Raw genomic sequence first — 24,623 nt, forward strand, 5'->3', positions numbered from 1 at the left:
CGCGAAGGACGGCGGGAGGGTTTGGCTGGCCCACTTTCAGGGAGAACCAAATTGGATGAAATCAATCCTAAAATGCAGCACTGGCGCGTCCTTAACCCGAACACAAACTCAATAAACGTCATTGCTCCACATTACTTTACAATGCCTGGCAGAGGATACCCAAGTCGCGGAGGGTTCACTCCGTATTAATTAATTTTAGGGAAGGGAGGGAAGAGAAGGAAACAGCCGGAGGCTCGCCGGGTCAGCTGGGCTGCCTTACCGTGAGCGCTGAAAACTTCTGAGCCGGCGCCAGGAGGGCCAACTCCGGCAGCAACAGCCACAGCGGGAGCAGCAGCAGCATCTTCAACTCCGAGCAGCAGACCTCTCCTTGCACTGCCCTGGCCCTCGCCGGCTTCCCCTTTCCAGCTCTGCCCAGGCGCGTCCTTCCTCGGTTAAAGGGGCGGAGGGTGGGGCGGAGGGTGGGTGGGTGAGACAAGGCTCTCGCTTCTCGCGCTCGGGCTCTGCTCTCTCTTTGCGCGGGGGGATGTCCGGAGAGTCGCTCCCTCGCCTCCGGCCGCTGCTGCGCGGCTCCTGACCTTTCGGGGAAGCTGCAAGCTCGGCTGTCTCTAGCGGCGAAGCTGCGTTCCCCTCCCTCGGCGTGCTGGAGCTGTCATCCGATGTTCGTCTCTGGAGCAAGATCAGAGAGCTTCCCTGCCTCTCTTGCTTTCCTCCTAGAAGCACCCTTGCGGGCAGCCGCGCAGCTCCGAACTCGGTAGGAACTGGGGACTGATTTGAAGGAGGGTGTTGGAGTGATGGGTAGGTGCACAAGCTCCAAACGCATGCTCTCTCGCTCCCCCCCCCTCTCCCTTCCCACCCACCCCTCTCCCTCTCCAGCCAGCCCCCCCTCCCCACGAGCCTCCACTTTCTCCGCCCAGACCTGCAGCCTTGATTAATTGATTCGCCCCAACCGCGTCTCCTGCGCGTCGACCGCGCTTCAATTTCCAAACCGCTTTGTCTTTACCGGCCTCTTAAACCGACAGAGAGAAAGAGAAAGTTGAGGAACCCGAACGAATTGCGTTCGCCCTTCTTTGGCGATTGCCTTATTTTGCAACGGTTGGCAAGAAGTCAACCTGCGCAAACAGGCACCCTTAAACTTCGGCCTGTTTGTGACTGCGCTGCGAGGTGGGATCGGTCAGGGCTTCAAAGGTGAGCGGAGCCCACTCGGGACAATTTTTAATGAGCGTTGTTTGCTGTCCAGCTCGGTGACATTTGGGAACGTTGCGCGTTAAACTCTGGTCTCTAAGGATAAGCGAGGAGATTTAGCGCATGTGTGTGCCTGACGCAGGAGACTAACGCCCTCCCTTCATACTCAGCATTGCTGGAATATTTCAGCCGTCGCTATGCTGGCACAAATCTGAAGCCTTTTAATAGTGTTAAAAGAAGAAGAAAAAAAGAATTGGCTGCTGCTACGATCTGTTCTGTAGAGATTACAAGAGATGGGAAGGTGTTTTCCTACAGGATGCCTCCACCCCAGCCTTGAATTATTTGTTGAATCTAACTTCATAAGGAGGAAATCATCATGTTCCCAAGATGTTGCTCAACGGATCACTTTGGCATCTCGGCATCCTTTCCTCCTAAAGGGGTGTGCATGAAAAGGGGAAGAGAGTCAAGCCCGTTTCTTAACTTCAAATGGAGGGTTAGGTGATAGACAAAACCATCTTTCTTGTTGATATCTCTGTGTTCATATGTTTCTTGGACATATTTAATTTGAACATGAAAGTTAGAATTGTGAACAATGCCGGGTTTATTCAGATAATGTATTCATGGAAAGAAAATTGGTATCATGGATAAATGGAAAGTTGAAGAGATGGGTTTTCAGAAGAGACATTAGTAACTTTGTGTGTGATCTGATCACCAGTCTATCTGCAGAAGCTCGCTAAATGTGAAGAGAGAGCGAGAGAGATAAAGAGATATTAAAGAAAGGATAAAATTTCAGAAAGAAAACAGTGTGCTTCTGTCCATTGATTGCTGCCCTAGACCCACCCACTGGAGAAATCAAGTCCTGTCTTTCACTAACATCTGGCCAATGAAAAAAAAATGTGTTGATTTAAAAACAATACCTTTATTCCTGGTTACATATGGAGTGCAGAATGAAAAGAATGAGGAACAGTGCTTAGAAGAGCTCAAGATTATTCTGCTGTAGATCTTGTTATTTAGTTAATACCCATCCTTAGTTTGATGTTCATTTTCTGTGATCTCACACAGTTAAAATAACAGTTAGAATATATGCTCCTTCTTTTATGCATATATTCTATGCATAGTTGCATATAGAAAACTAGCTTACTTTCAAGAAATCCTTTTTCAGAAGAAACCCCTTGTAATCATTGTCTTATATGAAACAAAACTTGCAAATCTCTGTTTATTTATCTCCTTGTAAGTGCTACCCTCTGGTCCTCTGAAGATCAAGAGAAGATCAAGCAGGAGGTGGAAATGTGACACTTTGGGAGCATCTTCTCATGGCAGTGGTCAAAAAGACAGGCCTGAGAGAGGCACATCTTGAAACCATCATATTAATGAGCTAAGCACTAGAGCTCACTGTAACAGCATTGCCAAAAAGGCATTAAGAGTTGTCAATCTAATCTTATGAAGCTTCTCCTCTGGAAATATTGAATTGCTAACTAGGGCATTCAAAACCTTTGCTAGACCAATACTCGAGTACAGCTCATCTAGCTGGAATCCGCACTGTATATCAGACATTAATACAATTGAGCAAGTCCAGAAGTATTTCACGAGAAGAGTACTACACTCCTCTGTTCGCAACAGAATACCCTATACCACCAGGCTTGAAATTTTGGGCTTGGACAACCTTGAACTATGTGGCCTACAGTTGGACTTAAGCATAGTACACAAAATTATCTGCTACAATGTCCTACCAGTCAATGACTACTTCAGCTTCAACTGCAACAATACAAGAGCATACAACAGATACAAATTCAAGGTAAACCGCTCCAAATTTTATTGCAGAAAGTATGACTTCAGCAACAGAGTGGTCAATGCCTGGAATGCACTGCCTGACTCTGTTATTACATCCTCAAATCCCTACTCCTTTACCCTTAAACTATCCACTATTGACCTCACCCCATTCCTAAGAGGTCTGTAAGGGGTGTGCATAAGTGCACTATCCCTGTCCTAGTGTCCCCATTTATTTGTACCTATTTCCTGTATTCTTACTCATGTTTATACTTATATCTATTATCTTGTAAGCAATTGCCAAATCAAATCAAATAAATAAATAAATAAATCATTGCTTAGGGTGAATGATTTTTTTTTTTAAGCTATCTGGTTAAGACTTCAAACATCGCTCTTAACACACTCTTCATCTTGGTTTCCCAGGCAAGGCATTTGAATATACATACTTGAATCCCTTGCAAAGTTTTAAAATTATACCAGAAAATTAGAGGCAAACGGAGTCATGGCTATTAGATAGGAATATGGGAGCTCAGTCTTTATAATGCAATTGTCTTGATCTAATACATCCTACAGAGAAAATATACATGGTTACCAGGATATATAGTCTTCAGCATACTAGTTTCAAAGCTTTTGCTGCCATCCTTGAAATAAAAGTACCCTATCATTTTACGTTTATATATTCTTGAAAGGGAATAGCGGGGTCTGAATCTTAGTATCTATCTATCTTGGCAGGTGGAGAGGGTGTGAATATGTGTGCAGCATTCTTTATATCTTCCTTTTTCTGATTGTTTATGCGTGTGTGTGTGTGTGTGTGTGTGTGTGTGTGTGTGTACAGATTTCTTTACTACTTCTTCATGGTTGAGTAACCAATAGGAACAAAAGAAGAAGAAGCCTTGATTGATTGCATCCTACAGACTGTCATCCGGTAAATGATCTTTTAAGCTGCAGCTGCAGCATCCTCAAAAGAATTAAGCTGAAGGAGGCACCCTGGAACTTTTGCCCCACAGGCAGTGCCCTAGTTTGACACCACAGGTGATAGCGATTCTTGTTCTAGCTTTGTGAGAAAGAGAGAGAAGCTCCATTCAGCCACACCATCTCTTAGCTATCACTTGCTAATCTAAAGAGCCCCTAAGCAGTTCATACTGAACGTGTTCCAACTAGTCAAAAATCAACTTTCCCCAAATGTGTTGGGAACTGTAAGTCCCACAATTTTGAAACCAACACGGCCCTTGGTGTCATTTAAATATGGGTAACCTGCAGATTAGTAGCTTTACAATGGTCTTTTTTGACAGTGGGCAAAAGGATGCCTATGTAGCATCAACATTATCTGCCTAGTTTAAGCTACATTTTGTTTTCTGTTTTTTTTTTAAAAAAAAAATCTTCAACCATTCCTTGCGTAGATTATAAACTTTTCTTTTTACCAGTGTCATGCACAACATTGACATTTTTACTGAGGCACCCACTGTTATCACAAGCTTTGTTCCTCCCTTGATAATTACTTGACACACTATCGATAGATATAATTTCTCCAAGCTTCATTGGGAGGTTAATGAATTATTAGTTTAACAACTAATTCCCATTCCTGCTTGTGGAGGCATGAAGGTGCTTTGCTGTTTTTGAGGTGCGTTGGTGTTTCCTTACTAGACAACTGAGACAATCTAATTTCCTTACTAGACAACTGAGACCTTAGTTGGAAGTGGTGTTTTCTTTTTCTTTTTTTTCCAGGATAAAACTTCCTGTGTCAACAATCTAAGGACCCTTAAGAGTGAAACTTAGATGATGCATTCAAGGACAGTGATCTGCTCAACTCTACTCAACTCTGATTGGCTGTGGAAATTCGCTGCAGAAATGCCCTTTCCCTGTCCACTGGGCACCGGGCCTCCAAGGCGTTATTTTGGCTTTAGCTTCAGTTGAATGGCCATGTGGAAATGTCATCCTCTCCGAAGACTGGTAGACTTGTCCATCTGAAATCCTATTTGAACTATGTGTACATTGTATATGTTTGTATGTATGTAACATACAATATACACATACCTCAACAGCACTTTTTTCGTGCAGCTGTTGATAAAAATAGGATTGCCAACATAATTGTCAACATCCAATGATGGATATGGCACAAGAAGTATGTATGTAGTGAGAAAATCTAAAACAGGGAAGCATGTGTGACAAATAGACACACAAATATATAAGATAAACATAGTTATGAATACATGAAATGGATACATATAAGAAAAATAAAAAGAAACAATAGGACAGGGATGGTAGGCACGTTGGTGCGCTTATGCATGCCCCCTATACATGGATGTGGTGTGGGCTTGAGCAAGAGGAGTCTCTTTGCTTGATCAAGGTTGATTAAGATTGGGTGGAAGGAGAAATGGGGTGAGGGGAGAGGATCCAGAAACACAAACAGGACTGAGAACTCTTTGATTCAGACTTCCTGCTGTCTATTTTGAATGGATTCTTCCAATCACTCAGGCAGGTGTTTGGAGCAGGGGTGGGGTTAACATAGGAATAATAAACTTCTGTGGCTGCTATCTAAAAGTCTTACACATTATTCCATGTCAGCTTCTCACAAGCACAACAAAAAAAGTCTAAGTAAAAATAATATACTTTGCCCCTTCAATCCTGCCCTATCAGATGCTCGAGAATGGTTGGTGGTTACTTTTTCCTTAAATAGGTGATATTAGGTGGGTGACTATTAGTCTCTGTCTTGAAACAGCCAGGTAGCCCAAAGTTTAAGGACAGCACTGCTATCTGGTCTTGTTGCTGAGATGTGACAAAGACAGGTTGTGTGGGCAGTAAAATTTATATCAATTTTCTTTCCTCATCTTTCCTCTACTCCCAGCATAGATGGGAGTAATTTCTATATATTCCAGTTAGTTAAGGATAATTGAGATCAAAGTGTCATATGGGTGGAGAGGTTTAAAAAGTTTGGTCCTCTGGTCCCTGGCTAAGTAGATACAACAAGATAGTGTCCTGATTTTTCTCAAAGATGCTCATATATTCGGGAGGTATTCCATTTCATCTTCCCAGAAGCCCTATATAAATTGAATGAAGATGATTGTCCACATCTGTCACTCTTAAATGATTTAGGTGCAAGCTGACACCAGCACACCCAGACTCTTCAGGCTGTTTTTCTTATTTTTTCTTCTATGCTCAAAAGTTATCTCCTGAGTTCTGAACAAAAGATGAATGAGTGGGATGAAGAAAAAAACACCTGTATTTTTAATTAATTCTTTTTCTCAGTGACTTGTATGATTTCTTTATTATTCCTTCTCCTTTCTTCTGCCAGAGAAGAAAGACTGAAATGGATCCATAAAAAGAGGAGCCCATGACTGTAGCAAAGAACAAACAGCTGGTGAGTAGACCACCTCTTTCAACTTTTCTGGACAAGGAAAGGACCTGAAATTGCCCACAAGTGTTCTAGATCAGGGGTCGCCAACCTTGGCCACTTTAACACTTGTGGACTTCAACTCCCAGAATTCCTCATCCAGCTTTACACTGCTTTGCTGGCTGAGGAATTCTGGGAACTGAAGTCCACAAGTCTTAAAGTGGCCAACGTTGAAGACCCCTGTTCTAGATGATTGCTCTTCATGAGGAGACCAAAAAGTAGAAGTCTCCAAAGGGATATAATGACCAGGGAGACTAAGGAATAGTTATCTTGTTCAAACTGCACTTGGCACTTTTGAAAGAACCCACACTTCCTTTTCTAAACATTTTTGGAAATTGCTTGTTAACTGCTTTTCAGCTAATGGAAACTTTTGTATTATCAAGTTTGACAGCATCAGGTGAGTTTGTGTTCAATCATTAGCAAAATTAAGTTTTAACTACAGGTTAAAGAACTTTCTTTTGGAATAAACAAAAAAATCTGATTAAAACTTTGATTTTAGAAAGTTACAAATGGACTAGGGGGCCAAATAAATTTGAAACAAGAATTTTGAATTAATTATAATGTATCCTACCCATAGAAAATGCCTTTGTTTTGATTTTTTTAAAAAAATAAAATGTTAAAAACTGGACATTAGAGGAAACTAAAGATTGTACAGGTGGTCCTCGACTTACAACAGTTCATTTAGTTACTGTTGAAAATTACAACGGCACTGAAAAATATGACCATTTTTTGCACTTATAACCATTGCAAAACCGCCCATGATGAATCTTTGCAACTGGTTCATTTTTATGATTGTTGTAGTGTCCTGGGGTCATATGATCATCTTTTGCAACCTTCTGACAAGCAAAGTCAATGAGGAAGCCAGATCCCCTTAGCAATCATATTACTAATTTAATTACTGCAGTGATTCACTTAACAAATATGGCAAGAAATGTCATAAAATGGGGCAAAACTCACTTAACAAATCTTTCACTTAGCAACAAAAATTTTGGGCTCAATTATGCTGGCAAGTCAAGGATTACCTGTAATTAAAAGAATACTCAAACCTACAATTACAGAATGAAGTAAATTCTAACATTGAACATATTAAAGCATTTTTTTTAAAAAAAATGGTCCCTGAAGTTGGTATTAATATTGTCAACACAGACATCTGCCTCTATGGAGAAACTGTGTCTAAAAGATATTATGGAAGAGGAACAGGTTTTACCTGACAAGACTGAGACTGAGTTGAAAGTACATTTCCAAATGATAGGCTAGAAGAATTATATGGAAAAAGATATTATACTGGACATACAAAAGAGACTGGCTGACATTTTAATAATTAAAAGGGATATAGAAACAATAAACTAAGAGAGTAACCTATATTAAATTTACAGAAGAAGCTGGTTAGAGGAATCTTCTGAGAAAGGGACAAAAAATAAAAAATAAATTAAGTTCTGTGATGTTATTTGAATGGAATAATGATTAAAATTGTTAGAGGCAAGGAAGGAATATAAAGTTGGTTTATTTGAGCGAGGTTGACTGATAATAGAGGAGTTATTTCTGGTAAACTTTAATGGACTTTTGCTGACACTCAGACTGAAATGCCTGTGTGCTAGATTTCTTTATAGATAAGAGATGAAAATGAGAAGAAGAGATCATTTTGTACATTTTACAAGGAGGGGATAAATTACCTTGAAGTTTAGAAGTCACTTCCTTAGATATATATTTTCTTTATTATATTCTTGCTTTTCTTTTCCTCTTCTCCATTCTCTATTTTTTCCTCTTTTTGCTGCACTTTCTATTATTTCTATTATTTTATATATATGTTTTAGATTGTATTAGTTTTTACTGGTGTAATTATGATCTTTAATAAAAACAACTATTAAAAAGAAACAGAATTCTTATTACACCTTCTAGTATTTTGCACCCATTTTCTTACTCATTCCAAGGGGGAGCATGTTTGTGGTTTGGTGAATAAATGGATGCGTTTCACATCTGAGAAGAAGAAGAAAAACCTCCTTTGTGTAAATTAGTCATTTTACTATCCAGTGCTATCAGTTTGGCATATTATTTACTGTATCAAGATACCAGCCTTTTCAAAGTAATGGTTGTTTTTTAAGACACAGTACAATCTCAAAACAGTATTTAATATCTCAATATTTTGCCATATAAGTCTACGTTTCTCTCCATCCTAAATGTACTTATGTGATCAGGCAAAGATAGCAAATTATTTTGTCTGAGGCAGCTTCCCTTCCTGTTGGGGGTATGATTGTAAAGGTTCATCTGAAGCAAAATTAGGAAGCACAGAGGAGACTTTATGCTTTTTAACAAGCAAGAATAGTGATGAGCCCTCAAATGGGGGATTGTCTGCTAAGATAAACAACCTGCCAAGAGTTTCTCTCCAGCTGGTTTTGATGCTAGACAAAAGGTTGGTTTCACACAGCTGGAGAAAACTTTCCATCATCTTTGTGGCTTCAGTCTCTGACAGGTTGTATAAACACTAATCTGTAGGCTTTTTTTTTTTTAAAGACTCCTGCTATGGCAAAGATTTGTGTCAGTTGGTGGGTTCTATTTATTTCTGTGGTGAGAAAAAGAGCAAGAGGGCCTGTAGTTAGAGTGTAAACTCCAGGTTCAAGGAGAGAACAAGATCTGGATTCTGTGAAGTATTTGGAAAATGACTTGCTGTCATACAGTAAATAGTCCAGCATTAGAAACAGGGCCAGCCTTATCAAAAGAAGTCTGATCTCAGATGGCTCCTCTGGAGGCATCATTTAAGGGTCATTATTTATTTATTTATTTTAGAAAATTTATATTGCCGCCCATTTGCCCATGGCAACTTAAGGCGGCTTAAACAAATATAAAAATATCATGTAAAAATAAAAATAATAAAATAATACAAAATAACAAAATAATAGCCCCCTACCCTATTCTGGGGACAACATGTATTCATATAAGCTATTTAATGGGCTCCATATTAATGAACTGCATCTTCTCATACTATAGTTTAATAGAATAGAATTCTTTATTGGCCAAGTGTGATTGGACACACAAGGAATTTGTCTTGGTGCAAATGCTCTCAGTGTACAAAAAAGAAAAGGTACATTTGTCAAGAGTCAAGAATCATAAGGTATTTAATAATAGTCATAGGGTACAATAAGCAATCAAATCATACTAGGAAACAGTCAATAAAAATCGTTAGAACGCAAGCGACAGTTATAGTCATACAGTCATAAGTCAGATGAGATGGGTGAAAGGAAGGATGGGAGGATTAATAGTAATAGTAATGCAGACTTAGTAAATGTTTTGACAGTTTTGGGGGAATTATTTGTTTAGCAGAAAGGTGATGTTCTGGGAAAAACTGTCCTTGTGTCTACTTGTTCTGGTGTGCAGTGCTCTATAGTGTCGTTTTGAGGATAGGAGTTGAAACAGTTTAGGTCCAGGATGTGAAGGGTCAGTAAATACAGTATTTTCCCAGCCCTTTTTTTGACTGGTGCAGTATACAGGTCCTCAATGGAAGGTAGGTTGGTAGTAATTGTTTTTTCTGCAGTCGTAATTACTCTCTGAAGTCTGTGTTTGTCTTGTTGGGTTGCAGAACCAAACCTAATTTGTGTTTCAGAGTGTGTGCAATCCATGAGTATTTCTATCTCAGGCAAAGTAACAGAAGAACAGAGTTAGAAGGGGCCTTGGAGGTTTTCTAGTGCAACCCACTCCTTAAGCAGGTGTTTCAGGAAAATAGTTGTCTGAAAATCTCTACTGATGGTGCACCCATAACTTCTAAAGGCAAGCCCTTCTACTGATTATTTGTTCTGTCAGGAAGTATCTCCTTATTTCCAGGTTCTCCCTTGATTACTTTCCACCTGTTGCTTCTTGTCCTACCCTCAGGTGCTTTGGAGAATAGGTTGAGCTCATCTTCTTTGTGGCAGCCCTTTAGATATTGGAACACTTCTATCATGTCACCCCTAATCCTTCTTTTCATTGCACTAGACCAATGGTGGGATTCAATTTTTTTTTACTACCAGTTCTGTAGGCGTGGCTTGGTAGGCGTGGCAGGGGAAGGATACTGCAAAATCTCCATTTCCTCCCCACCCCACTAACCTGCTTTCCAGCTCCATTCTCCTGTGCAGGGCAACAAAAGAAGACCCAGCTGATCAGCTGGGACTCAGGAGGCAGAGAATAGATGGGCGCAGGGCCAGTCAGAGGTGGGATTTGCCGGTTCTCCAAACTACTCAAAATTTCCGCTACCGGTTCTCCAGAACTGGTCAGAACCTGCTGAATACCACTTCTGCACTAGACATACCTATTCCTGCAAGCCTGTAAGGAATTGATGTGGAAGGCAAAACAACAACAACAAAAAAACCTCCTGAAAACAATGTGTTGCCCCTTTAAATGAATAAGTATTGAGGAAAAGAAGCTCAACCTCTGAGAAGCACAGAGCCGAAGAAAGAAGCCTGAAGATGATGAATGAGACTTCATCGAAACGTTGCCTAGATACTGCCAATCTTAGGCGGGAGAAAACCCGAATAACCAAAGATCCACATACAAATACCCACGAGAACCTCAGAAATATATATATGAATATATATATATGGCATTCAGCTTTGTTTGGGTATTTTCCCACATCATTATAGTTGTGCTTTTAAAGTTGTAGCAACGTTTCAGCAGAATCTCATCTGCCATCATCAGGCTTCTGTATAGTGTTCTTCGGTGAGTCAGACTTTCATAGATGATATCAAATGATAAATTCCAACAGAAATAGCTTTGACAGCCACAGAGAACTGATGGATTGGGAAGCTGCAAGGCAGTTTTCCATCCTGCTGATGGGAGAATTGTCCCTTATTTGGCCTTTCTTCTATCACAATCATTTGTGCATAAAGCTGTTATAGCAGTGAGACATTATTGGGAAAAGATACATGTCTTCTTCACACCCCCTAATTCAACAGAGCAATTTGCCAATATCAAGGTCCACAGTGCTGATAAATCAAGAACTTCTTAAGTTTTCAGTTGGTATCGGTCATTTGTTCTTCATAAATAATTTGCTTCCTCATCAAAAATGTTCAAGGTTTATAACTTATAGTTTGTTGTTTATTCCGGAATTCTGTCTCTATTATGGCTTTATTATGGTAAATGTGGTTCTGCGTTTCCTTTCTGGGCAAATAATATCACTATACAATATCACCATACAAATAATATTTGGTATAGTTTTATAAACTTGCTACAAATTATAATTGTGCCTGCCTATTGCCTTGAATATGGCAGCTCTGCAGAAATCTGGCACTACGATTCCCAGGGATTCTAGCCATGTATTTTTGTGAATAGAGATGTATGAAAGATGAAACATGTAGAGTTCATTCAAATCAAAAGGCCAAAATGCAGAAAATTGCCCATGAAACTTTCAGCTTAGGCAGCACATGGATACCTTCCAGAATGAAAAGATGTAACAGCTTATTCTCCAAATAATCTCATGTGAACTGGATGAAATAAGGCATTCAGGCAGTTGTGAGTAAAGCGTTAATATGGTCAAGCTGGGAAGTGTAAAAATGTATGGGATTGTTGTCCTTGCAAGTTTGTATTATACTTGCACTGCAGTTTTTTCTGAAAGGAGAAAAGTTTTTTAACAGAGTTGGAAGGGTCCTTGTAGGTCATCTAGTCCAATCCTCCACCCAAGCAGGAGACCCTACACCATTTCTGATAAAGTACTATCCCAATTCTTTTGGTACTCCAATTAGTCTAGCTGCCAGTTAGACTCTAATTGGGAAAGGATTCATTCTGTAGATGTGTGAATATGTGAACAACTGGAAGCTTTAGTTCAGAAAGTGAATAGTAAACAATATAAACAGCATTTGTTTTGATATGTATGAACTAACAAAAAAGTAGCACTGGGGTGATTTTGAGATGGTCAGTATAACAAGGGGCATCAGACTGGCGAAGATGAAAGGTAAGTACATTGAAATATAGCTAACAGCATTTTGATCCAGGTAAAGAAATTCAAAGATGAAAGTAAAGTTTCTATACTGGTACTACTTTCAAGATCAAGAAACACAGGTATAAAGATCCATCCACATTCATATCTCATTGCAAATACCCCCAAACAGTACGCCCTGAAATGAGTTGTGAGTAACCTACAGTTTGGTTCAAGAGAATGGCCATATAAGGATTGAATCAGAGATGAGTTGAGATGGATCAGAGCATTGTTCTTTGGATTCACAAAATCTACAATTTAGAATTTTTAGGAATTTTTAAAGTATTTTCAAGGGCAGCATCACACAAACTATATTGTAGTAATTAAATCACAGTCAGTCCAGATATATATATAGACCAGGGGATATCCAAAAATAATGTCATGAGTTTATTCCTTTATATATTTCTGATGAATCATGTCTTCATTTTGGTTTTTTTTTTAGTCAGCATAGATTTCTTAACATTTTACACACGCTCATTTCAGATTACCTTGCTTTTTCTCATCTTGCAATCAAGAAATCCTATTGTAACTAGCCAGAAGATGCCTGCGATTCAGTGGACTTTATTGATTTCTTGAAACTATACTGAAAATAGTCAGTTTAGTTACTCCAGTTAGAAAGTGGAAGGCTCTGAGTCCAAGCCCCAACTTAGGCACAAAACCAGCTGGGTAACCTGGGGCCAGCCACTTTCCCTTAACCCTAGAAAGAAAGCAATGGCAAACCACTTCTGAAAAAAAATGCCAAGAAAACTGCAGGGACCTGCAGAAAACTCCAGGCAACCTCCAAGAATAGAACATGGCTGAACAGTAGAAAAGCATCCATATCTGTTTGCTTCCATATTTACTCACTTGCTTGAAATATAGGAATTTCAGAAAATTAAGCCTGGACTTGAAATGTCTCATTATCTTTCCTCTGAAGAAATCTGCCAGTTATGTTGGGCTTGGACAATATTTGAGGTGGGCAGAAGGATTTGAGTTACCTTAGTAACCAAAGGAATAAACTTTTCCTTCCCCTCCTCATTCTTAAAAAGTACCAAAGAAAGAAAGAAAATATGCCAGCGTAAACTAAAATAAAAATCTATTCTGATTCATGTCATCTAGCCTCCCATCTCTGCTTATAGTTGAGGTTAGAGGCTGGCTACTTGCCCAGATGTAATGCCAACATCTTAATGGGAGGAATTGAGGCCTGATCTGCATTCATCTCTTATTCTCATCCAACAAAGGCAATTCTTTAATCAGGGTGATGCAGGTGTTTTCCTCTGCCCTTCCCCCCCCCTTCCAGTCCTTGCAAAGAAAATGCATCTGCTTAAACAGCCAAATATTTCTAAAACCCTCTGGCTAAGTGTGACATAGCTCAAAACAAAACAAAACCAAAATTTTAAAACTTAAATGCTGTGAAGCGTAAAATGGAACACTACAATATTTTGGAGAAGGTATCAAAGCCAAATATAAAATGTAGGTGATGCTGCTAAATATTTGGGGAAAAAAATAACCTCCTTGCTTATAATGGAATATACATTTGCCTTCTTTATAGAGCTTTCTGGCATGACTCTAGGAATCTGTGCACGATTAATATCTAAGAAGAATTGTTGGCTCCTAATGTAAGATGGAGATGAAATACTTTTATTAAGTGGGAGTGGATTAATTTATTGGCATGTCCAAGTAATTTTTTTTACCCTTAGGCCAAATAAATTGTATATTTCAAAAGTTCACATGGTCTACCCAGTAGATCATAGGGGAGTCTATTGCAGGAGAACCCACAGTTTTACAATGGATTTGTTAGAAGTTAAATTTTTTGCTTCAGTTATTATCTCATGGAGAGGAGCCAAATGAGATTTCTTACATAACAGCACAGGGTAGAAATCCTGGGCTCAAGATGAAGACAATAAATTAGCAAGAAGATAAAAAAAAACACATAAGTTGGAGATACATCAAGTATGGCTTCATCAGGTGCTGGGCCAATGGAAAGAAAGTATGTCTGGGAGTTGTGAAATTCTTGGCCGAGATATTTGGGCTTGCATTGCTGAGAAAGCAGAAATGCCCACTATTGCTCAATCATTCCTCTCTCTTCCCCCTTTGCTCTCTTGGAATACTCTTCTTCAGAATATTTCAGTAATTTTTTTTTTTAAAAAAGATCATCCTTGCTCATATCACCAGAAATTTTCCACTGGCCATAAAAACAAAACAAAATGATCAATGATTTACTTCTGTCCTGAAAACAAACAAGGAATGAACATCCTTAATGCACTAGGCAGAAAAATCCAATGGGAGAAGAAGAGGGTGTGGAGGCAAAAGAGGCAAGTGACAAAATCCACTGAGATTCTAGGATGCAGATTCTGCCCATTACCTACTTGCATGTGATAACACAGGGCAAGTGCAAAAGTGGATCCTGCATTATGGTGTCACAATACCGATTTCATCATTTTAACATCACCGCAGTTGGAATGTACCTCAGTGGGATGCACAACCCTTCTTCTCTAAACATCACATGTTCATATAGCCTCTTCTACCATGAAAGCAGAATTCCTCTTGAGAAGTTTCACTTTTAATACGTTTAAGTAAGTTTAAAATTGATGAACTTGATCCACGCTTTTCAAATTTGACAAATTTGAAAACATTTCCCAGTTAGTAAGTGCATCTTGGAACAAGAGAAGCCCCCTCTCCTGAAGTTTCTCCTATCATTCAAAAATAAAAGTGTATAATTGGTATTATCAGAATGCTTCTCCATTGGAATTGGTAATGAAGGCCATGATTGGTTAAATGTACTGGTGCTGAATACAACCATCAAATGCTTAAATTTATATGTGAATTATGTTTTAGCTTAGTCACAGGCATTCTAGATTTTTTCTGGCAACATCACTTAAAAATACTGGTGGTGAATGCAACCACCAAATGCTTAAATATATATGTAAATTATAGAATAACAGAGTTGGAAGTGACCTTGGAGGTCTTCTGGTCAAACCTCATGCTTAGGCAGGAAACCCTATAGCATTTCAGACAAATGAGTGTCCAATCTCTTCTTAAAAATTTCCAGTGTTGGAGCATTCACAGCTTCTGGAGGCAAGTTTTTCCACTGATTAATTGTTCTAACTGTCAGGAAATTTCTCCTTAGTTCTAAGTTGCTTCTCTCCCTGATTAGTTTCCCATCCGTTGCTTCTTGTCCTGCCTTCAGGGTGCTTTGGAGAATAGCTTGACTCCCTCTTCTTTGGGGCAGCCCCTCAGATATTGGAACACTGCTGTCATGTCACCCCTAGTCCTTCTTTTTATCAGACTAGACATACCCAGTTCCAGCAACCATTCTTTATAGGTTTTAGTCTCCAGTCCCCTAATCATCTTTGTTGCTCTTCTCTGCACTCTTTCTCGAGACCCAACATCTTTTTTTACATCATGGCGATCAAAACTGTATGTAGTATTCCAAGTGTGGCCTTACCATGTTCTTATGTTCTAGCTTAGTCACAGACATTCTAAATTTTTTCTGGCAACGTCACTTAAACATACTGGTAGGAAATGCAACCACCAAATGCTTAAATTTATATGTGAATTATGTTCTAGCTTAGTCACACACATTCTAGTTTTTTCTGGAAACATCACTTAAATTGTCATTCCATTCTTTTATCAGACCACCCCCTACTTTTATGAAGGACAAGGCAGTTCATTTGATTCTATTTTGTGTGAGAGGATAAATGGCAGTTCCACCATGACTAGACAGGATTTTGGTTGGATCCAGCAGGGCAATTACTCATATAGTCTTATTTTCTTCTGACTGTTTTTCTTATAGTTAAGCCAGTAAGCTTCACATTGTAGTGATAAAATATTTGGCAAACTGGATTGACTCAGCAGTGCTGGAAGTATTACTTAAAAAACCCTCACAATGTTTAGCTCTCTTGAAAACTCAATGTGATAATTCTGGCCATATGCTGTTGATTGAGAAGTGCATATACATCACGGCATCTACACAAATAAAACAGATCTATTATTCCAGTACATTCTTATTGTTAGCTGCACTTCCTAACTCATGCTGCATTTACTTTAGGCATCTACTTTGATTTTTCTTAATTCTTAGATTGAAATCTGTGGTGAAAGAATTTGAGGAGAAAGATAAAACTGTCACTGTAATAAATACATGGAAGTTAAGAATAATGAAGAGAGAGCTGTGCTTCTTCTTTGCACCAAAAATTACAACATTTGGCATCCCTCTGACTATATTTTTGAGGCAACTGAAACTACAAGCCAAAAATGTGTTTTATCAAAGTAACATTTCTAATTCAGATAAGAAAGAGAGAAACGAACAATGCCAAAAATCTTCCGCTCAACAGCTGGGGAAGAGGCCAAAGGCTAGATCTGATTACAATATTGTACATTACTTTATTGGTTTCTCTTCCCATTTCAAGAATAGCGACCCAACTCAGAAACTTACTTAAGTCCACTACACCAAAACAGTTCATCTCAGAAGAGCATGGATGAAATGAGTCTTTTTCGTTCATGCATGGTGAAAAGTGGTTATGGTAAGTCATAATATTGCTTATTTAATTTGCTGGTCTCTAAATCTTGTCACTATGGTTTTATAGGTTTTATAGCTTTGTATTATGTATATAAACCCAGGTTTTTTGTGATTATTCAATAAGCCAGGATTAAAATATGTTAGCTTTCTGTACAAATAGAGATAATTATACAGTAGTTTCCTGCACTTATGGAATAAGTATCTCAGGAGAGAAAAACTTCGAGTTTCCAGGCTGAGAAGGTAAATTCCCAGTATAGTTCTCTAAAACAAAAATAAACGGTGAAACTTTTCTTAAAATTTCCAGAAAATGAGTATTAAGAAAATTGAATTAAAACATGACATCTGACTGATCATGTCTTCCAATTTATACTATAATTCTGTTGGAGGTAATCAAAGTTACTATCCAAAACCAAAATTTGTATTTGAAGAAACTATTCAACAAGTATTCATTTTTAATTAAGTTTTTAGAATGCAGAATTTAAATAATTAAATTCCTTTTTTTAGAAGCAGCTGTATTTTTTTTTGAAAGTTAAATTCCTTCCATGGTTTTATTTTATTGCTTCTTTTCAGCCATGTGAGTCACATGTCTCAAGCTCTTGGTGCAACCTATTTCATTTTTATGCCACTATGATACACATTTGCATGAGTGTGCAGATGTGTTTAGGTGGATGAATGGTACAATTTTTTAAAAAATGTCTGGTTTCTGCTGCTTAAGTTTTCATTTTGCCAATGATTACTGGGAATCATAGCCATACAAATCAGCCGGGTTTCTTTGTATTGGACATGCTTCCTGATAACTACATGAACAAATGCTTGTCATCTCAATCAGTCTCTGGTGAGAACTTGAAGGATATTCCCATGAACTTTATGATCTTGTCCATCCACTTTATCAACTGTTTTTCCCTTCTTCTTTTTCTCAACCTTGTCACACATAGGTTTTGTTTTTTTCTTAATTCATTATCTACTTATTTCACATGTCCAGAGTAGCTTTCAGTATCTCCCTCCAGATTCCTATTATTATGTGTCTATCTTCTCTTTTTCAATGTTCTCTTAATTCTTTACCAATGGAGATTGCACAAAGTGATTTGAAAAATTAATGTGATGTGAATTCCATAGTACGTGAATTAATGAGATTATGATGGTAGCAAAGAAGCTATTACTACAGAATCAAAATAGTGCATGATGTTGAGCAGATAGGAATGACCACTATGGAATACTATAAAATTACTAAGCATTTTAGTGATATAATAGTAAATAGTAAATAGAAGTTTGAAGATGATACATCAGTGATTGGACTCATTCGAGACAATGACAAATCCGCACACAGACGGGAGGTTGTACAACTCGCCTCGTGGTGTAACCGGAACAACCTGGAACTGAACACAATAAAAACCATGTGCCTCATCTAGAAGTCCCTCAAAATATCATTTTCTGAAATCATTCCCAGTCTTTGGAACCTCAGAGATAATAGCAAGAATAACAGAAGTTAAGGGATGTTGTAACAGTGGCATGTTGGGTTCACCAAGAACTAACATTACAATTTGATTCAGTTTTTCAGGGTTCCAACTACAAATGAACATAATGCTTCAAGAGGTCTCTTGGCAAAAGAAACACTTACACTTCAGGGAACTGAAATTGGCAAATGTGCAAAGATATACAGAAAACTTTCTGGAAATTATTCTGGATAAATTATAATGTATGCATGCTACATCTTTTTGACTGATTCATTGATTATAAGTTAAAATGCAAGAAATGGAGCGCTAGATTTGAATGAACATAATGAATATCATATCTAAAAACAGTGAACATAGCTTTTCCGGCCAGCAGTATTCCCAGGGGAAAAAAAGGTGAATTGTGTCCAAGTTTTTTTTTTCACCACAGTATGGAACCATGTATCAAAAGAAGATTACATTTCTCAGAGACCTGTGGCAGGACCACAGGCATTGAAGAATGCAGAGGTCAGACAAGAAGGGCAAAAGCTCAGTTTCAGTCTGAGCTGCAGGAAAAGGTGGTTTAGTTTTTAATGGATCCCTGACATTAATCTATTGGGTAAATTTTCAACTGAGGCAGATAAATGCAACTTTACCAACATTATTTAGCACTGCAGTCTAAAACCATAATGCACAACTATTGCTGATGCAAAAATAAATATTGCTAAAGTAGAAAATCAGAACAATGAACATCAGGATAGAGCAGTGGTGGGATTCAAATAATTCAACAACCGGATCTCTGCCCTAATGATTTCTTCCAACAACTAGTTCACCAAAGTGGTCAGAAAGTTTACAACCAGTTCTCCCAAAGTGGTGAGAACTGGCTGAATCCCACCAGTGGGATAGGGATAGATTTTTTTCCCTTTCCCTATGGTCATCCTCATATACCAGATTCAGTGTTCGTCCACATATCCCCTAAATACAGCTTACGAAATCTTTTTTAAAGTTATTGTGATTTCCCCCTCCCAGAGTTGAGGCCACGTGACTTTGTTTTGAACAAATACCCATATTTTTTAAAAATCATGTTTTTCATCTTCTCTCAATACAAGGTTTGCTACATGCAGGAATTTTGGCACTTTGGTATAATAAAGCAATGACTTAGAGCAGGGGTGTCAAATAATAAAATGCTTTAATTGAGGGTTGCCTCATGGTTCTGTTTGACCTTGGGGGGGCTAGCATGGATGTCACTCATGTTCGGGGGGGCACTTGTGGTGGCCAGAGCAGTCTGCCAGTGAAAATGAGCTCCTAAGCTCCATTTTCGGCTGGAATGGCTTCTTGCAATCCTCTGCCAGTTCAAATGGAGTTTGGGAGTGCCACAATACTCGAATACAGCTCATCAGTCTGGAACCCACATTACGTATCTGATATTAACACAGTTGAGAAAGTCCAGAAATATTTCACAATATTCCTCTATTCGTTGCAGAATACCTTATGCCACCAGACTCGAAATTCTAGACCTAGAAAACCTAGAACTACACCACCTTCGGTCCAATCTAAGTATAGTATATAAAATCATACATTGCAATGTCCTACCTGTCAATACTTCAGCTTCAACCATAACAACACAAGAGCAAACAATAGATACACACTTTTATTTTTGTTATATGTATCCATGTATTCATAACTATGTTTTTACTTATACCTATTATCTTGTAAGCAATTGACAAATCAAACAAACAAACAAACAAATAAAATGTGGCCCTCCCAAGCTCCATTTTCACTGGCCAAAGCACCATGGGCCAGTCCTTTGCTATCTCCAGGGTGGCCCCACTGGCCAGAACTAAGCACCATGTGGAGCGGATCCGGCCCCTGGACCTTGCCATCTATCATCCATAAAAATACAGGCATTCTGCTAAAATCCATAATGGAGTGGAGGTATATCTTTCTGAGAAAGCGTTGAGTGAGTTAAGATACCCGAAAAGCCAATAGGATGTAATCATCATGAGCAAAAGCACGCATATCGGTAGTTTGAAAACTATAAAATCCAATGTAGATATAACTGAAACCACGATGCAAGAAATGCCAAACTGAATATTATGATGTTAGTGGTAAAGAAAGCTGGCATTCTTCAGAGGAAGACATAATACTAGCTGTTATTGAAAATGCCTTTGAAACATTTAATGAATAATTAAAGTTTGGGAAAGAAAAAAACATTTATGAAGCCAGTCCTGTACTCGGATGGCTGTGCATGGCTGTTAATTCAAATATATCTAATCATCCCAGCTTTGGCTGAAACATGTGGATGTTTTCTATATTCAAGGTGCTTAATGCCCAAGACTAGTCAAGACTAAAACAGGATTCCACAAATTCCACCTCCCTGAAGTAACAGTAAAGCAGCAATTAATTAAAGAACCCCCACTTCCAAAACCATCTCCAATTTGGACTGCTGTACAGGATAATGGTGCAATTGAAGCTTTAAATCTGCACTGTGATTTCAAGGAATATCTTCAAAACTTCAATGCAGAAATATTACTGTTTTTCAACTCAAAAAAGTAGTTTTGGACTAACTGTGTTCCCAATTTCATTCTACAACCTGCCGATGAAATTCCTACAGAATATGGAATGAGAGAGGCTTAGGCAACTTTGGAGAAAGACAAACTGATCTTTCGCAAGGATCCTAAAATGCATTTCATCTCTTTCCCTTTTTTTTTCATGGAGAACCCTTAGAAGGGGTTGCAGTGAATTGTTGTGGTTATGAGACAGTTAAGATTCCGGTACCACTCAGAGAGCGATAAAGGGGTCAAAAGGGGAGTTTGGTTGATGAGGGTAGAAAGAAATATTCCAGAAGAGGTCTTGGAAAAGGCTGTGAACTATGGAAATTTACTCTTCCACTGTCACCAGCTATTAAAAAGGCCATTAATTAAAGAGCATCAAACTGCACTGAACTCCTTGGTATGCAGTTCCCATTAACCAGTACCACAATGAAAGAAACGACCTACCACCTTTTTTCCTCAAGCGCGAGGGGATCATTAAAAGCGAGAAAATGGATAATGGATGGTTAAACTATTTATATTTCTATGTAAGTAGGCAACCTTATGTCCACAAGCTGTTTCAATCTAACAATCTAATTGGCTCTTGCCAGTTTGCCCAAAAGTAAGGGAATTGTCAAGGATTTCCATTAAATCCATTGTTTGGGTGCATGCCTGGATGCATGTGCAGACAGAACACACACACACAAACACAGAGAGAGAGAGACGGGGGGGGGGGGTTGTGTTCAATGAATTAATCCTTATCAACCAAAAATACACACAATGTAGGAGGAGCCCAACTCCCTTCTCCAGATCAGTGGAGAGAGAAGGGGGGAGAAGGGGGAGGGGAGGGGGAAGGGGATGGAAAGAGAAGAGAAGAGAAGAGAAGAGAAGAGAAGAGAAGAGAAGAGAAGAGACAAGAAAAAGAAGAGAGGAGAGGAGAGAAGAGAAGCCAAAACGAAGCAAAGCAAAGCAAGAATGCAGCATCTTAGTAGAGCATTTAATGAAGGAAACTCTTACGGATTTGAACCGAATGATCAGAATAAAATAAAATAGCATTTTACACAGTTCTTTCTTATTTTGATGAAATTTTTTGCTGTCTGGTAGAATTAAGGAAAAGCTATTCACTAAGGAAAACAATATTACAGAATTTTTATACACTTAAAACTTACCACAAATGTTAAAGATCATAAAACATGGCCTTTTTGTTTCTGTTTTAGCAGGATTCAGCATCTCCAATAGCATAATTGCAATGACTTCTAGGACCATTCTCATGTATACAAATTCACAAGATTAGAAAGATTGAACCATATGGAAACCTAAAATTCAGACTTTACACTTTAACAACAAATTTTTACAATAGTCCATCTTGCTAAATTTTTACTTATAAACCTGTTTATAAAACTAGAACTGTGAACTGGCTTCCTACATTTTATTAACCCATGTATGGTCCACAGTTCTTGGAGTTCCTTTTATTTTCTCATCTTTGATGTCATTTTTAGGCTTCTCTTCACATTGTACATTATTTCTTGTAGTCAGAAAGCAGAGACAGAGACAAGAAATCATGTCATATTGGGTAAAGTCCTAGGTAACTGGCAAAGCAAAGAGCAACAATTGCACAAGTTCTAGAAAGAATTATAGGATAAAAGTCTTGGATAAAAACATAATCATGAAAACTCTGAGACTGAATTCCCAGACTTATAAAAACTTAATTAGGGTGGAGTCTCTTTGAAATGCTTGCTTCCTACAATGCTCATATCTGGGCTATATGCATGTTCCTACCTAAGCTGCACTCGTTTCACAGCGAAGGAGTCAACCAATTCTTCAAAGTACCTGAGGGCAGAACAAGAAATAACAGTTGGAAACTTATCAAGGGGAGAAGTAACCTAAAACTAAGGAGAAATTTCCTGACAGTTAGAACAATTAATCAGTGGAACAACTTTCCTCCAAAAGTTGTGAATGCTCCAACACTGGAGGTTTTATAGAAGAGATTGGATAACCATTTGTCTGAAATAAGGTATAAGGTTTCCTACCTGAGTAAAGGGTTAGTCTAGAACAAAGGTCGTCAACCGGTGGTCCGTGGACCACTGGTGGTCCATGAGAAAATTTTCGTGGTCCACAGCGCACCCGTGTCTGCAACAGGGGTGATACTGGCAGTGAATGGACTGATGCACGCAGGGAGAGAGGGTAGTGCACTGGAGATTGTGGCATCTGAGTTCTTCCCTGGCCTGTGAGGAACGGGCGCAATCTCTTGTGCCCTTCCCCTCAGGAGCCACTCACCACCCCTCTGGCAGCTGCCAAGCCTCCTTCCACTGTGCTTCTCTTCCTCCTCACCAGAAGGGCTCGCATGCCCAGTGGGAAGGAGGCTTGGAGGGTGCCAGAGGGGTGGAGAGCACTTTGCAGCTCCTGAGGGGAGGGATCGAGCCTCCCCCTCGCACCGTCTTCACCTTAGGAAATTGCTGGAAGCCGCTTCCTGCAGCTCAGGGGGTCCCTGTTCTCCCCACTACTGCTCAGCCTCCTTAGTGTGCAGCGGCAGGAGGCAAGAGGCAGCAGCCATGACACAGGTTTGCTAGGGAGACTGCAGGATTGTCCCACCTCCCCACCAGCCATCTGGTCTTCAGCACATGGCTTGTCGGCCTCCAGACATCAGATTCTCACCACCCAGCACCAGTTCAGAGGTTCCTTCCCCCCGCCCACCCCCAGGGACAGAGAGATAGAAAGAGGGAGAAAGGGAGAAAGAGAGGGGGGAAAGAGAGACACAAGACACAGAGAGAGAGAGAGAAAGAGAGAGAGAGAGAAAGAGGGAAAGAGAGAGGGGGGAAAGGGAGAAAGAGAGAGAGAGAGAGAGAGGGAAAGAGAGAGATGAGAGACAGAGAGAGAGAGAGAGAAAGAGAGACGTGAGATCCCGGTGTTTTGTTTTCTATGGGAAACGGGTCCAAATGACTCTTTGGAGTATTTAAGGTTGCAGAATCAGGCAGCCAAGCTAAGTGCCTGAAGGACCTTGTTCCATCACTGGGAGTCCAGGCGCTTCAGCAATCAGCATGCTGGATTCATATTAGTAGTCCGTGGGATTTAAAATTATGTATGAATTTGGTGGTCCCTGAGGTCCAAAGGGTTGGAAACCCCTGGTCTAGAATACCTGGCCTACACACAGCCTGAAAAATCCGACTGGCTGTAGGTGAGAAACTGGAAAAGAAGCACGTGAGAAGTCTAATCAGAGAATGCAAAATAAAGTAGTTGGAAAGGACCCTAAAGGTCTTCTAGACTAACCCTTAACTCAGGCAGGAAACCTTATACCATTTCAGACAAATGGTTGTCCAGGACAAGAACAATTCTAGGTAAAGGGATGCTGTTATGTCCTGAGAACTCTAGGAGTTCTCACTCAGGTCCACTCTCTTTGCGTGGGCGTCCTTCCTTTCACCCATTGGTTGGTTCTCCCCAGCAGCCAACTATAAAAGCAGGCTGCGGGGTCCCACCAGCTGCTGATTGCTGCGAGCCAGTTCCAGACGTGGCAAGCACGGTCAGCCCTTTATTGTTTCAATAAAGTATTCGTTGCATTCATGCTCTGGTTCAGCCTCTCTTTTCCCAAACTTAACACTGGCGATGAGGATGGGATGGCTACCAGAAGCACCATGCAACCGCTGAGTCACTAGCCGCCGATCCGCAGCCAGAGAGAGCGATCGGCCGGCGATAGAGCAACACTGATCCGCAGCCAGAGAGAGCGGTCAGTAAACAAAAAGAGCAAACAAAAAGAGCAAATGCTGATCCGCTGACAGAGAAAGCGGCCAGCGAGCGATAAGAAGCGAACACTGATCCGCAGCCAGAGAGAGCGGTCAGAATCGAAAGTTAGAAGCATCTGTAGCCGCTTGTTAGCCCAGCTACAGGA

The 24,623-nt window shown here is 39.6% G+C and overlaps 1 protein-coding gene and 1 long non-coding RNA gene across 8 annotated transcripts in view; one reads left to right on the forward strand and one right to left on the reverse strand.

The window, feature by feature from the left end:
- SMOC2 (SPARC related modular calcium binding 2) overlaps positions 1-767 on the reverse strand; it is a 127,090-nt gene extending 126,323 nt beyond the window's left edge. For 2 of the 7 annotated variants that reach the window (XM_087938051.1, XM_087938019.1), the window contains exon 1: positions 260-471. In XM_087938051.1, the coding sequence (XP_087794177.1) occupies positions 260-340 (81 nt within the window). In that variant the 5' untranslated portion in view covers positions 341-471. Of the gene's footprint in view, positions 1-259 lie in introns of all 7 variants that reach the window. The other 5 variants (XM_087938036.1, XM_087938031.1, XM_087938025.1 and 2 more) reach the window with 5 other exon arrangements.
- LOC113439315 (uncharacterized) lies at positions 711-19,370 on the forward strand. The gene is made up of 4 exons (XR_015744475.1): positions 711-795; positions 2,418-2,977; positions 6,242-6,307; positions 18,330-19,370. It is a non-coding gene; the product is annotated as an uncharacterized LOC113439315 (long non-coding RNA).
- The last annotated feature ends 5,253 nt before the right edge of the window (positions 19,371-24,623 follow it).

This window comes from Pseudonaja textilis, chromosome 1 (assembly GCF_049901715.1).
Source record: "Pseudonaja textilis isolate UNSWEBS1 chromosome 1, rPseTex1.2, whole genome shotgun sequence".
Taxonomy (NCBI): Eukaryota; Metazoa; Chordata; class Lepidosauria; order Squamata; family Elapidae; genus Pseudonaja; species Pseudonaja textilis.